Genomic DNA, 15,363 nt, shown 5'->3' on the forward strand with positions numbered 1-15,363 from the left:
GTGTGACCACTCCTCATTTTCATAAATGCCAAGGTGAACCAATGAAAAAAAGCCAAGAATTCACAAGGTTTCGGAAAAGCGATGATAATAGAAAATCTATACGCCAAGAAAACCTATTAGCCGATCAGCCTGGGGGGTTGGTCGGTATCAAATAGGGGGAGAATGCTCATAGTGATTTTTGGGATGGTGTAGACCCCTAGAGTTAGAAAATATGTGATAGCATTGTGGCAGTGGCAGCTTTATGGGAGTTATCCCCCTTTTTCCAAAATGGCCGCCAAATGCTCAATACCCTATATATAGCAGATTTTAGACCACCAAGAGCAGTGATACTGGTGTCTACGACTAGGTTTGAGGGGTCAGATATATCATTTCTGTATTTACCTAAAATATTGGATACAGCCTTAAAATTAAAATTCAAGATGGCCACCAAAATGGCTGCAGACACATATTTAAATGACCACGTTTCAGGTCCTAGAACAGTTACGACAGTGATTTTGGTGTACATTTCCAATATTTTAGGTAAATACAGAAATGATATATCCGACCCCTCAAACCTAGTCATAGACATCAGTATCACTGCTCTAAGTGGTCTAAAACCTGCTATATATAGGGTACTGGGCATTTTGGCGGCCAAGATAGTCACTATGAGCATCTCTCCGCCCCCCCCCCCCCCGATTTGATACCGACAAACCCCCCAGGCTGAATGTATGTGTATGTGTGTGTGTGTATATATATGTATATATATATATATATATATATATATATATATATATATATATATATATATATATATATATATATATATGTAATATAATGTTTATATTCTCTTTTTCAGGTATCGTGGTAGCTGTGGAAGTTCTACGTAAGAAGCCTGGAATACAGTAGACTAGCATTAGATGTCCGTCAGCATGGAAACGCCCCAGGGACCCACCAAGAAACTGTGCATCATACACCAGGCAGTATCCGACGAAGATGAACATTTAATCAGTCCTCAGTCATGACTCCTGGCTAACCTTACTTGAAGCCGCCAAAGTCAGGAATCATGTCCCCATTTTAGACGTTGCAAAAACGCTTGAGGACAAAGAAGTTCCAATTATGTTCTATCATCGAAAATGTAGAAGCATCTTCACCATGAAAAGAGACTTGGAGACTTTGAAAAGGAAAGCAGGTGAAAGCAGTAGTGATCTACCTGGTAGTAGTGGCTGTCCTCCAAAACGGTCTTCCAGAAGATCGACAACAGAATCAAGAGTTTATGATCCGATCTGCATATTCTGTAGCAAGGTCAAGTACCAAAAGCACTCCAATACACGTGAAAAACTTATATTACGCTAGCTTCACAACTGAGAGTACATCAAACACTACGAGAGAGTGCCGTCAGAAAGGGAGACGAAAGGATGGTAGCACTAACCAGTAGAGACATTGTTGCCGCCGAGGCACACTATCACACTTCATGCTATAGGAATTATACTAGAGACAATGAGAATGAAGAAGAGAAAGAGACACATGAATTTATACTGTATCACAAGGTTGAAGGAGAAGCTTACAAAGAACTTTTCGAATACATCAGAGCAGATATTATTCCCAACAAGAGGCTTATACCAGTCACATCCTTGACCACAAAACTTGAATCATTAATGTTGTCTGGTGGAGTTAATCTTCTGAAGGATTCAACGAAGAAGAAATGCACAGAAGACTGAAGTCCGAGCTTGGAGGTGCAGTGGAAATATTTCCCGACGACAATGGAAAGTTGTTGATGGTTCCCTGCTGTGTATCATTAAAGGATGTTGTCTTGGAAAATCAGACTCTACATAGGGAGCTCAAGCTTTGGAAAGCCAAGTCTACAGATGTCAACAAGATCATAGATCAGACCGTCACATATCCGAACGGCCATCAAGCAGGACATGATTTCTACCCCGTGGCCATATCATCCGTCTGATGTCGCTACTCATATCGCCATACCAAATCAGCGAGAGCGATTTCTGGTCGGGCTCCTCACTTGAAATCCTACTAGTACTACGAATAAATCCCAAAGGACTACTATTCTAGTCGAGTCATTTAGCCAGGACATGATATACGCTGTGACACGTGGGCAGTATAAACCACCAAAACATTTCCTGCTTCCTTATGCGGTAAAAGCACTCACTGGAAACATTGAGGTCATTCGGACACTGAATAAGTTTGGACTTGGGGTGTCTTATGACCAGCTGGAAGAGAATGATACTGCTCTGTGTCTCCAGAAGTTCGCAATGGGCTTCAACCAGAGAGCTGTTCTACCAGTCTCCATCAAGCCCGATGTCTTCACAAATCTTGCATGGGATAATATAGACAGACTGGATGAGACACTTATTAGAAAAGGTACATCACATCGAGTCAACAGAATAGCGGTCCAGCCTAAGGTCTATGGACCTCATCCACCAACGACTGAACTTCCAATCATTGACAAACTGAAACAAAGATCAGTCAACATTGAACACGAAGAGCTGGAAGTCTATGTAGCCTGTGCACGTGTAGGTCCACAACCTCTACCAACCAGCGAGAGTCACATCCTGGAAGCACAAGAGTCTGCTCAAATCGCCTGTAACAAGAACCTGGCATGGGTCCTTGCAAGACAAACAAACTCAGACTGTCAGACAATCCCAAGTTGGACTGGGTTTAATATCAAAACCAGGGACCAAGAATCAATCTCAGAAGATGTTGTTGGGTACCTGCCCACCATCAATGCACCAACTACAGAGTTGACTACAGTTTATGAAATTCTCAAGCAGTCAGATCTAATCAGAAATGAGCTATCTCTGGACACTCTTGTCGTAGTCATGGATCAAGCACTCTATGCAAAAGCCGTTGAAATTGCCTGGAAGCACAAAGAGCGTTTTCCCATGTACTTTTGAGGATGGGAACATTCCACACCATCATGAATGCACTGAGTATCATAGGAAAGCGGTTCTGTGATGCAGGTTTGAAGGACATATGCATAGAAGCTGGGATAGTCGTGGAGGGGTCCATTAATGGGGTAATTGATGGCAAACAGTACAATCGTGCTATCAGGGTCCACAAGTGCATCTATGAAGCTTTGATGAGACTGGCATGGGCAGAGTTTACACTATGGGTAGACAGCAACGAGGAGAAGAGTGCTGTGATCAAATTGTGTGTAGACAAAGTGAACGACATAGCTGATGATCTCAACCAACATAACTTCAATGATCTCCTCGACAGTCCACAATTATTAGAGTTGATGATCCTGTGGAGAGCCTTCACGGAACACCTCCGCCACAACAATGAGGAGCTATCAGGATATTGGATGTCATACATAGACATGGTAGAGCACGTGATACTTGGCCTTCAGCGTGCTTCTCGTGAGGGAAACTGGGATTTGCACATCAATGCCATTAGAACTTTGATCCCATGGTGTTTTGCCTACGATAAGGTCAACTATGCCAAGTACCTGTCTGCATACTTTGCTCAGATGACAAATCTTCCCGAGAAGAATCCTGATGTACATAGAGCCTTCCAGGAAGGTCATTTCTCAGTGCAGAGGTCCAGCAATAATCCCTTTGGCCGGATACCTGTAGATCAGACAATTGAGGTTACGGTGAACAAGGATACTCAGACTCCTGGAGGCACGTCACGGTTCAGCCTAAAAGCAGGAGCCATCAAAAGGTACTACATAACAGCAGAGTACCACAGTGCATTTCTTGGACACTTAAGAGACATGATGCATGGTAACCAATCAGAACTCAACCATGCTGATCTACAGAAGCCCAGAATCCAAAAAGATGAGGAAACAGTGTCGACAGTCGGCAGCCTCATTCAAGCCTGGGTCAACCCACTCTCAGAGAAGCAAGACCTCATAAGCATTTCGACTGCAAAATCGGCACCCAGAGACATTGCCTCTGACCTGATGAAGGCATGTGATATTGGAGAGCAGAGTTATGCCACTTTCCAGAACAAGAGACTGGAGAACGACCCATCAGTGAAACCATTTCACGATCCGATGAAAACTAACAAGCTGAAGAAATTCACAAATATGTGTAAGAAGAAGGTAGTGAAAACAAGTGGGAAGGACATAATCTTGAAAGCTGACCGGTCTCTGTTTGGTCGCATCATAGTGATGGCACAAGGGCACAATCTCACGATGGAGGACATCCTCTCTCTCACCCCTTGGGACCACTACCCTGGGCTCTCTCTACCCCAGACGGATTACTCACGAAAACAAACAAAGCTTCCTTAGCCACTACTTTGCAGAAGAATGTGACAGTAGCAGACCAACTCCCACAAAATCCGGCTTCTGTGGTCAATGGAATGAACTTAGTTCAAAGAGTAAAGGGTGATCAAGCTATTTCTGGAGACATTGCCACTACAATACTGTCTATGGCATTGCGTGAAGGAAGTAAAAGTATCAGAATAGATGTTGTGTTCGACACGTATCGAGAGAATTCTATCAAGAACAGTGAGAGATCGGCACGAGGTGAAGAGACTGGACACCAGCTGCAGGGTATCACAAGCGCACAGATTGTGAGGCAATGGAGAAGTTTCCTGACAGGAATAACTAACAAAACCAGTCTGATTAGCTTCATTGTCAGTGAATGGAGGAAGCCAGTGTACAGAGAGAAACTACATGAGAAGATTCTGTATGTAACTGTAAATGACAAATGCTACAGAATTACATCACAGGGCAGTGAAGAGGTACCAGATCTCCAGTGCCAGCAGGAGGAAGCAGATGGGCGCCTACTTTTTCATGCTGTCCATGCTGCTAGAGAGGGCTACCAGGCTGTAGTGATATGCGCAGAGGACACAGATGTCTTTTTCATGTGTTTGGCATTCCATGACAAGATAGGAGCTCCGTTATTCCAGAAATGTGGAACTGGAACCAGAACTAGATTAGTTGACATCGGGAAAGTCGCTGACGCTGTCGGCATAGATGTCTGCAGAGCTCTTATTGGTATACATGCATACACTGGAAGTGACACTACCAGTGCTTTCGCAGGTAAAGGGAAGGCAAGTGCTCTAAAATTAGTGACCAACAACAGGGAAATCAAGAACACATTCACAGAGTTGGGCCAGGAATGGGACCTCTCCTCATAACTGATGAACAAACTAGAGTGTGTCACCTCTATGGCCCCAAAGCAGCATTCACCAAGGTCAATGATCTCAGGTACAACTTGATCTGTGTTAAGAAAGGTGAGATAGAGAGTCATCAGTTTCCACCCTGCAGGGACTGCTTAGTCAAACATGCACAAAGGGCAAACTACCAGGCTGGAATATGGAGAAGATGTCTTGAGCAAGACCCAGGTGTACCAAGTCCCATTGGCAGAGGGTGGAAAATTGACATGGATGGAGCCGAGAAATTAATGGTAGTGGATTGGATGGATGGTCAGCCAGCACCTGAGGCTATCTTGGCCCTACTGGCCTGCAAATGTTCAAGGAAGTGTACGCTGCCAAATTGTGTATGTCTGGCAAATGGACTTAAGTGCACTGATATGTGCAAACTGTCAGACTGCGAGAATCGGTCATCAGATGATGTGGAGAGTACGGACGAGGATGACGATGTGGATGCCGATGGACAGCAATTATTGACAGTAAATGATGAGTATTAGAGTCATCATGTACATTTCACAACAGTTGGATATATCATTTCTGTATTTACCTAAAATATTGGAAATGTACACCAAAATCACTGTCGTAACTGTTCTAGGACCTTAAACGCGGTCATTTAAATATGTGTCTGCAGCCATTTTGGTGGCCATCTTGAATTTTAATATTAAGGCTGTATCCAATATTTTGAGGGAAATACAGAAATGATATATCTGACTCCTCAAACCTAGTCGTAGACACCAGTATCACTGCTCTAGGTGGTCTAAAATCTGCTATATATACGGTATTGAGCATTTGGCGGGCATTTTGGAAAAAGGGGGATAACTCCCATAAAGCTGCCACCGCCACAATGCTATCACATGTTTTCCAACTATAGGGGTTTATACCTTCATAAAAAACACTATGAGCATTCTCCCCTAATTTGATACCAGTGACCAAAATTTCGGACCGGGGCTGATCGGCTATATAGAAAACCAAGATGCCAAGGTGAACAACGAATAGCCAAGATTTTGTGAAAAAGCCAACGAATGGTCACACTGTCTATAAGTCGTCTAACCCTCCTTTGACCTCCAGACCTTCAATGCATCACTCGTTTTATGATGTTGATGTTGTTTTCCATATGCAGTATGTGCCCAATCTATCTCCATCTCCTCATTTTTATTTCCTCCATGATGTTTTTTGTTCCAGTCTTTCTTTCTCACTTCTACCTGGCCAAAAGATTCGCAAAATATTTTTGTGACAGCAATAAATAAAGGGTTCTAGTTCATGCGCAATGACTGGTGACTTTCCGTTCTATGAGGTTAAAGAAGTGTTTACTATACTGTACTTTGTTTTGAAATATGAAAGTGTGGTTTGTACCCTTCGTGTAAACTGTCTGGATATCGAGCTGAGGAACACTCACTGGATTGCTGCTTGTTTCTTTGTCATGGTGGGGTCAGCTCGAGCCTATTTAAAGGCAAAAACAGAAATGAACCACAACAATAAATGAGAAGGGACGATGTATACATCGAAGTTAAAACACAGGAAGGAACCATTAATGCCCTGCATGTTAACGCCAACAAAACCTTTCCAATCATTCATAGATTACACCCAAAGACAGCACATCCTAAAATGTATGCTTTTTGGAATAGAGGCCCAAATATGGTGAAATTTTGGACTCCCCCACCCACATATGTAATAAATAGATGAGACAACCCAAAAAATGGATCAATTCACTGATGATCAAATTCAATACGTTAGTAAAGTGGCAAATATCATGGTTATGGATTAATTAATCATCCTTCGATCATTCAAGAAGGGCTGCAGCTTTTGCGATTATTGGTGTGAGCATTGGATATAATCAGAGATAAGCAAGTTAAACCGAGATCCTGTCTATCGACTTTAATGTAGTAGTTATTGGGCACTCTTAATCGTGATGTAAAGTTCTGAAAGTGGATACAGCCAATGAAAGCAAGCATTATTACTCTGTTACAGGAAACATTTTTGGTGGTTAGTTTTCCGATCACTGGTGTTAACTAGAACTGCACTCAACGGAGCTTGCAGCATCGTTTTCTCTTCATGCAATACCGCCCAGACACTGCTAACCTATACTGTCGCAAGGCCACGGTGCGAGTAAATATAGTCCGGTTCTAAATTTCATTTTATATTTTTCACTGTGAGCTCAAAGCTAAACTGATCTGAGGCATTCACAATGTGATGATCTGTGCCAAACAGGCAAAACCATGGCCTAGTGCTGTGGCACAAGTAATAATGCATAAAACTGATTGGATTGGCCCAAAAGCATCAAACATCAGATAATATATCACATTCAAGTGGTGATCCGATTGGACACCTCAACTTCCAAACACTACTGAGAAATCCACAATAACATCATTTTGTGGTACTGTACTGCCTAAAATAAAAAATAAAAATAAAAAGACAACTTACTGTTGTAACAAATTTTGAGCTAATAGAAGCATATCAGGATTGACCAAAAATCATCACCCGATATAAATGTATTCAGCTGAATATAGCGGGAAAATATGTATTCAGCTCGTAGTGGAGCTTTCATTCTTTAATTGAGAATGAGCATCATGAAAGTGCACCTTCTTAAAGGTTAACGTGGATCCTCCCCTCACCACCCCCCCCCCCCACCACAAGAGACTTACGACAGAGCGGAAACGAATCGTCCGGATGGGTCCACAGGTCTCAAACATCTTCTTCAAAGTCTGTCATGAAATTTTGAAGACATTATGAATTTTCTTGCTGCGATTGCTTTACATTGTTACAGAGAACACTTGCAAGTCTGCAATGCAGCAAAAAACACTGATGAGAATCTTGTTAAATTGTTGAATTGCATAAACACTGTAGAATGTAAATATTATCACATTGTAGGAACAGTGGTGTATTTACAGATTTGATCTTTAATAAAGATACGTCACCAGTGCTGGAGATGCAGAGATAAAGGAAATGTCACCTGTGTACATGCAAGCCTCCATCTCCCATGTCACCATAAATATTTATCGCTAAAATCTCAGAAAGTTAAAAGTGCTTCACATTACTTGAGGTAACTTGATGGAAGACAAATCAGTTTGTATTGGACAGTTTAACATGACGTGCTCCATTAAAGGACTGAGATCAACATACTCATTAGCCATCCCCAAAGGGAGAGGCTATTGCAATAGGTCTGTGCATCAGCGAGTGTGTGTGTACCCGTGTGTGTATACACAGATCTGCAATACATACAGTGCATTCTCAGATTCAACTTTATATATACAGTATATATATACACATCTTCTTCTTCTTCTTCTTTCGGCTGCTCCCGTTAGGGGTCGCCACAGCGGATCATCCATATGATCCGCATAGTGATTTGGCACATGTTTTACGCCGGATGCCCTTCCTGACGCAACCCTGGTCGCCTCTTACGACACAGGGATATGGTACACCTATTTTAACCGGGGTATACACCGGCCCAGTACACTGGTACTCATTTCGCCGACCTCGGAAGGATGACAGGCTGAGTCAACCCCCTGGTGTATTAATTCAGTGGCCCAACGGGGCTTGAACTCAGGACCTCTTGGATCCCAAGCCGCTGCCCTAACCACTGCGCCAACACCAGGCTCATATATATATATATATATATATATATATATATATATATATATATATATATATATATATATATATATATATATATATATATATCTCTCTGGAAAAAATTAAGACTACTGCAAAATTATCAGTTTTTCTGGTTTTATTATTTATAGGTATGCATTTGAGTAAAATGAACATTTTTGTTTTATTCTGTAAACTACTGACAACATTTCTCCCAAATTCCGAATAAAAATAGTCATTTAGAGCATTTATTTGCAGAAAATGACAACTGGTCAAAATAACAACAAAGATTCAGTGTTTTCAGACCTCAAATAATTCAAACAAAACAAGTTCATATTCATTTTTAAACAACACAATACTAATGTTTTAACTTGGGAAGAGTTCAGAAATCAATATTTTGTGGAATAACCGATTTTCAATCACAGCTTTCATGCGTCTTGGCATGCTCTCCACCAGTCTTTCACATTGCTGTTGGATGACTTTATGCCGCTCCTGGCGCAAAAATTCAAGCAGTTCGGCTTTGTTTGATGGCTTGTGACCATCCATCTTCCTCTTGATCACATTCCAGAGGTTTTCAATGGGGTTCAGGTCTGGAGATTGGGCTGGCCATGACAGGGTCTTGATCTGATGGTCCTCCATCTACACCTTGATTGACCTGGCTGTGTGGCATGGAGCATTGTCCTGCTGGAAAAACCAATCCTCAGAGTTGGGGAACATTGTCAGAGCAGAAGGAAGCAAGTGTTCTTCCAGGACAACCTTGTACGTGGCTTGATTCACGAGTCCTTCACAAAGACAAATCTGCCCGATTCCAGCCTTGCTGAAGCACCCCCAGATCATCACCGATCCTTCACCAAATTTCACAGTGTGTGCGAGACACTGTGGTTTGTAGGCCTCTCCAGTTCTCCGTCTAACCATTAGACGACCAGGTGTTGGGCAAAGCTGAAAATTGGACTCATCAGAGAAGATGACCTTACTCCAGTCCTCTACGGTCCAATAATAATGGTCTTTTGCAAACCTCAACCTGGCTCTTCTTTGCTTCTCATTGATGAAGGGCTTTTTTCAAGCTTTGCACTTCAGCCCTGCCCCAAGGAGCCTGTTTCGAACCGTCCTTGCCATGCACTTCACCCCAGCTGCCGTTTGCGATTCCTTTTGTAAGTCACTTGATGTCATCCTACGGTTGTTGAGTGACATTCGAATGAGTTGGCTGTCATCCCGGTCAGTGGAAAGTCATTTTCACCCTCTGCCAGTCTGAAGCTTTGTTGTCCCCAATGTCTGCTGCTTGACCTTGTTCTTATGAACCGCCGTCTTTGAAATTTTAAGGATGGAAGCAACGTGATGCTCACGGTATCCCTCTGCCAGTAAAGCCAGAATTGAACCCTTCTTTTCCTCACTCAAAACTTTTCTTTTCAACTCTTTTGGCATGGTCAAAAGTTATTTTTTAAATTCCAATTACTTTTGAGGTACTACTAGCACTGTTTTTGCCATCCAGCTAGTCCTATTGCAAGAGGATAGTGATGACCACAGCAGTGGTTTTTATACTTTTCCTTGTTACATAAGATTCGGTTCAGCCGATCACCTTATCAGTACCTCACTAAGTAGAATGAGGTGTGCCTGTGTTGGAATTCAACAGACACTGGAATGGAATGGCTGCCATACATGTAGAAATGCTGATTTAAAAATTTTTTGGAGTGGTCTCTTATTTTTTTTCCAGAGCTGTGTGTGTGTATATATATATATATATATGTATATATATATATATATATATATATATATATATATATATATATATATATATATATATATATATATATATATATATTGTGACGTCCACGGGACTTGAACAGTCCCGCCAACGTAGAATGAGCCGAAACGATGGAGGCGGTTTATTTATTTATAACCCAAACATGGCGGTTCTAATCGCTCTACCGCAAACGGGACGAGGAAGGTGGCACGAGTCACTTTTCACTGAGTTGATGATGTTTATTTGTTTTTATTATTAACCAGAAATAACAAGACTCGGCAAGAAGAGGGATCCGGGGCGATTCGACGGGATGGTGTGGGATCGGGCGTGGGGAAAACACAGACAATTCCAATGAATATACAATTCTCAAACCCTCTAAGGCGCCAAGTACACACACACACACAAACACACAAACACACAAACACACAAACACACAAACACACAAACACACAAACACACAAACACACAAACACACAAACACACAAACACACAAACACACAAACACACACACACACAACGTAGCTACTTCTGGTGGTCAGGCTGGACCGTGGTGTGGACGCAACTGTCCCTGGATCGGCGTCGGACGAGCTGGCCTTGCTCTCGTCAGGGGGGCAGGAGAAACCGTGGTGCTGTCGACCTCCTGGTCCTGGCCCAAGTCCGCTCACAGCCACCAGGGAACCAGCTCTGGCGCCAAGTTGCGAGCAAGAGAGGGAGGCAGGTCCGCCCGCCGTTCGACCCCGTACTCCGAGTCAGCAGAACCCCAGAGCCAACCAAGGTGAGGCACGAGGCTCAGCAAGGCTCCAAGACACGATGAAGAACACGATCGAATCAGCACAACAACAAGTACGCTTCCCGCGCAACAGCCTCCACACCAAAAAAACACGATCTTTTTGTCCCGATCTTCTTCCTCTTCCTTTTCGACCCCGAACAGAACCTTTTTATCCTCCCGTCCTCGTCACTTCCAATCGAGCCGTTTTATTGGCCCACCGCCGTCGCCTTCCGCCAATCGCGATCACGGGGCGGAGCCATCCGCAGCCCTGTCCTGTGACGTCACGGCCAGCCTCCCGGGACTACTAAAAGGGGTTTACGCAGACACACTTACCCTATCCCGTGTCCCTATCTAATTACGTGAAAATTATCATTTCCCCCTTGAAGAAATGAACATTTACTAGACAACTTATCACCACTGAATTGCTACTTATTACATCAAGATCCTGGTAAACTCGAACAGCATGGCATACCTAATTAAACATCCTAATTACCCTTTGAATGCATACCCCCCCCTCAAACGTAACAATATTATATATATATATATATATATATGTATATATGTATATATGTACCAACCACATCAAGGCTCTGCATTATTAAATGCTCAGTTTTTTTTGTTTTTCTTCCCACCCCCCCCCCCAACCCACATGATCTTAGGCTCATAGTGGAGCTGCCTCACACAGACATACAGACGAACATACGTGACAACACAAGATCGTTAGATGAGACAAACAAACTCGAGTGCTGTTAATTCCCGGGGAACACTCGGTACCAGCGATGTCACAACAATGGTGCCGCTTTTCACACCAATCAGTGGGGCATTTCCTATGGAGGAATTTCCTCCTCCGAATAGATACCAAACCATGAGGATTGTCAGTGCCCTTTCCTTTTAAACGCTGAACATCAAGCAAGGAAGCAGCATGCACGTACCATTTTTAAGGTCTTTGATATGACTTTTGGTATGATCATTTTTTTGAAGCAAGGGGTAAAAGAAAATGTAGGAAAAAATAAATAAATAGAGTGAAGCAAAGAGAAAGAAATATAGATGCTGGTAAAGTCAAACACGATAAACGTCGGAGATTGTGAAGCAGAATCCGATGGTAAATGTCGATGCACGCCAGAGACTAATGAATTTTCCAATCTTTTCTTCCCTGGCGAAACAGCGAATTGTCACATGTAAAATGCCTGCATGCTGACTATGAAAAATGTATGATTGACAAGCTGGTTTTCCCCATGAAGTCCCTTCCAAAAATTATCGGTCTATACGGACTTCATGAGAAAACACAAAGATGTAATGTGGGTAATAGAAATAATGCCTATACGACCCAAAGGAATTTCTCTGAAAATTTCTGCCATACGTTTTCCTTCAATTCGTTGTCCTTGTACTCCAAAGACTTGTTGTATGGCACTTTATGATGCTACATTTAAGACAATATCCTCTTTTTGCAGGTTTTTCTGATGTGGTGGATGCCATTGTATGAACACATGGTATATTTATCATCACAGGGTCATGCCGAAAGCAAATTTATCATGACGAGCAAAAAAAAAAAAATAATAATAATTTTTTAATTCACTCGCTCGATAATTTATTCACGTCTGGTGCACAACCAAACATCCTCTAACATTGAATACATTTTATTTCCTTGCTTGGCTTATGCAAATTCATTCCTTTTGTGCGTATACCTTAAAAAGAAGAAATAAAGAAATTAAAACATAACTGATCCAAACTGCTTACAATAAGAATTGCTGCAAAAAAAAATTTTTAAAAGACACTTTCTTCATTAAAGACTGTCCATGCAGGTATTTTTTTTCATTATTTTATCTCCAATGAATTCATCATTTGCCAAAAAAAAGAAAATTCACTCAACTGCTTTAACTTCATTCTGGGATTGGCTCAATTCGCTCTGTGGAACGGCTGAAGGAAACAGGACTTTAGACATTAAGGGATTCAATATAAATTAGAAGGGGATTCAATATAAATATTGAAGATAATGAAGGGTAGAGACAAAATAAGAACAGAAGACTTTTTCAGCAGAATGGTAGGACGAAGAGCCACAGCCTGAGGGTAAAGAAGAGGAGAGTTAGGACAGTAGCGAAGAAATTCTGTGTTTGCTTCAAAATATTGCGTCTGTCTGTCTGTCTGGCTGTCCCTGTCTCTCTCTGCCCACCCTTCCCAGCCATACCCAAATTGCTCCTGGATTTGTGTCTTTTGCACCTGAGGTGGTGGAAAGTTTCCAGCAATCCTCGAGCCTGACTCTGCAACTGGACAGGACGGCATCAGTTCATGTGTCCAAAAAAAAAAAAAAACACTGCTCTGCTGCTCTTGAACTTTTTACACTGTCATTTACCCTCAATCATCTTCCGTCTGCTTGGAAATCAGCCAACATCACAGCATTAGATGAGAAGGGCACTCGGTTGAGCGCATACCTCTGCCACATAACACCTGATCCACAGGAACATAACTGGCCCGATACATTTTTGAAATATCGTGCTGTATATCGTTTTTTGCCCGATCTCTCAATTGTGAAGAATAACTTTAAGAATTAAATAATTATCGTATCCAGATCCGGATTCGGATCTTCAAAGTTGAATCAATTTGTCATGGTCACACACCCAAGCTGTCCACCAAGTTTCATATGAATCCGTCCACAGCTTTTTGAGATAACATGCAATATATATATATATATATATATATATATATATATATATATATATATATATATATATATATATATATATATATATATATATATATATATATATATCATTTTTGGCTCCATCTCTCAATGGTGAAGAATCATTAAAAAATTCGAGTGGTTGGATCCTGATCTGGATCTTCACCAAAATCTAATCCGTGCGTCCTTGTCACACACCCAACCTGCCCACCAAATGTCATCAAGATCCGTCCACAATGCTTTGAGATATCCTGCACATAGACAGACAAACAGACAGACAGACAGAGAGGAATGAAAACATAACCTCCTTCACCTTCGGTGGCAGGAGTAATAACAGCAATCAAGAAGAAGATAACAAGAAAAAGAGCAATCAGAGATTGCAGACTCTCGCCAGGACTGCTTTGGTGTGGTGTATTTTGTGTGGTGTTTGTGTACTGATGCGTTATGTAATTATCAAGAGACATAATTAGACCTGCCAGTTTATAACTGCTGGCAGTGATGACCAGGTACCAAGACGTCCCGCTGTGATGCAACCGTGCTTTGATCAGACACCTGACCCTGACCAATGACGTTTTAAAAAATTATTCATGATTCAATTGAATTTAGAATGAGACGAAAGTAAATTCAATTCAAATCAAATGGAAGACCAAATAGGTGGAGTCCTGCATTGGAGAAATCAGAAGGAACTCGAACAAGGAAAAAAGCAAATATGAAGTCATCAGGAGGAACCTGGATAGGATTCAATAAAACCAAAACAACAAAAAGAACCCATATCAAAGAATTAAATTATACTGGCTGCCAGGCCATGTGTCCATTCAAGTTGAATATAAAACATGTATTCCCCATCACTACTACATCATAAATGTGAAGTTTCACGTCAATTGATAAAGTGATTCCAGAGAAAACATTATTTAATATTTTTCTTCAAATCCAATATGGCTGCCAAACCATGTGACCCTTCAATTATTCCTTAAACTTGTACACCCATGGCTTAAGGAACATTTGTGTGAAGTTTCCCCTTGATATGTCAAGCCATTCTGGAGATTTTTTTGATTGATTTTAGGGTAACCAAGGCCAAACCATGTGACCAATGTCATCATATGTGTGATTCTTTTGTTCCTCGTAGATAGGTGGTCATACTTGTAAAGTTTCACCTCGATCTGTTCAGCCACTTCAGAGAAGATGATTTTTGAAGGTTATATACATATACATATACATATATATATATATATATATATATATATATATATATATATATATATATATATATATATATATATATATATATATATATATATATATATATATATACATACATACATACATACATACATACATACATACATATATACATATATATATATATATACATATACATATACATATATATATATATATATATATGGTGTAGGGCAGCCCGGAATCATGGCGAACCCAATCCTTATCCCTGTGTTGTAAGAGGCGACCAGGGTTGCGTCAGGAAGGACATCC

General features: G+C 41.3%; 1 protein-coding gene and 1 pseudogene across 2 annotated transcripts in view; one reads left to right on the forward strand and one right to left on the reverse strand.

The window, feature by feature from the left end:
- The window catches only part of RBM34 (RNA binding motif protein 34), a 59,494-nt gene that overhangs the window by 23,706 nt on the left and 20,425 nt on the right, over positions 1-15,363 (reverse strand). For both annotated transcript variants that reach the window (XM_085856149.1, XM_085856148.1), the window contains exons 5-6: positions 7,740-7,799; positions 6,494-6,537 (exon numbers count right to left, since the gene is read on the reverse strand). In XM_085856149.1, the coding sequence (XP_085712275.1) occupies positions 6,494-6,537; positions 7,740-7,799 (104 nt within the window). The remainder of the gene's footprint in view (positions 1-6,493; positions 6,538-7,739; positions 7,800-15,363) is intronic.
- LOC147012261 (uncharacterized) lies at positions 909-1,936 on the forward strand (annotated as a pseudogene).

This window comes from Eptatretus burgeri, chromosome 15, assembly GCF_056783735.1.
Source record: "Eptatretus burgeri isolate ZD-2024b chromosome 15, Ebu_testis_v1, whole genome shotgun sequence".
Lineage (NCBI taxonomy): Eukaryota > Metazoa > Chordata > Myxini > Myxiniformes > Myxinidae > Eptatretus > Eptatretus burgeri.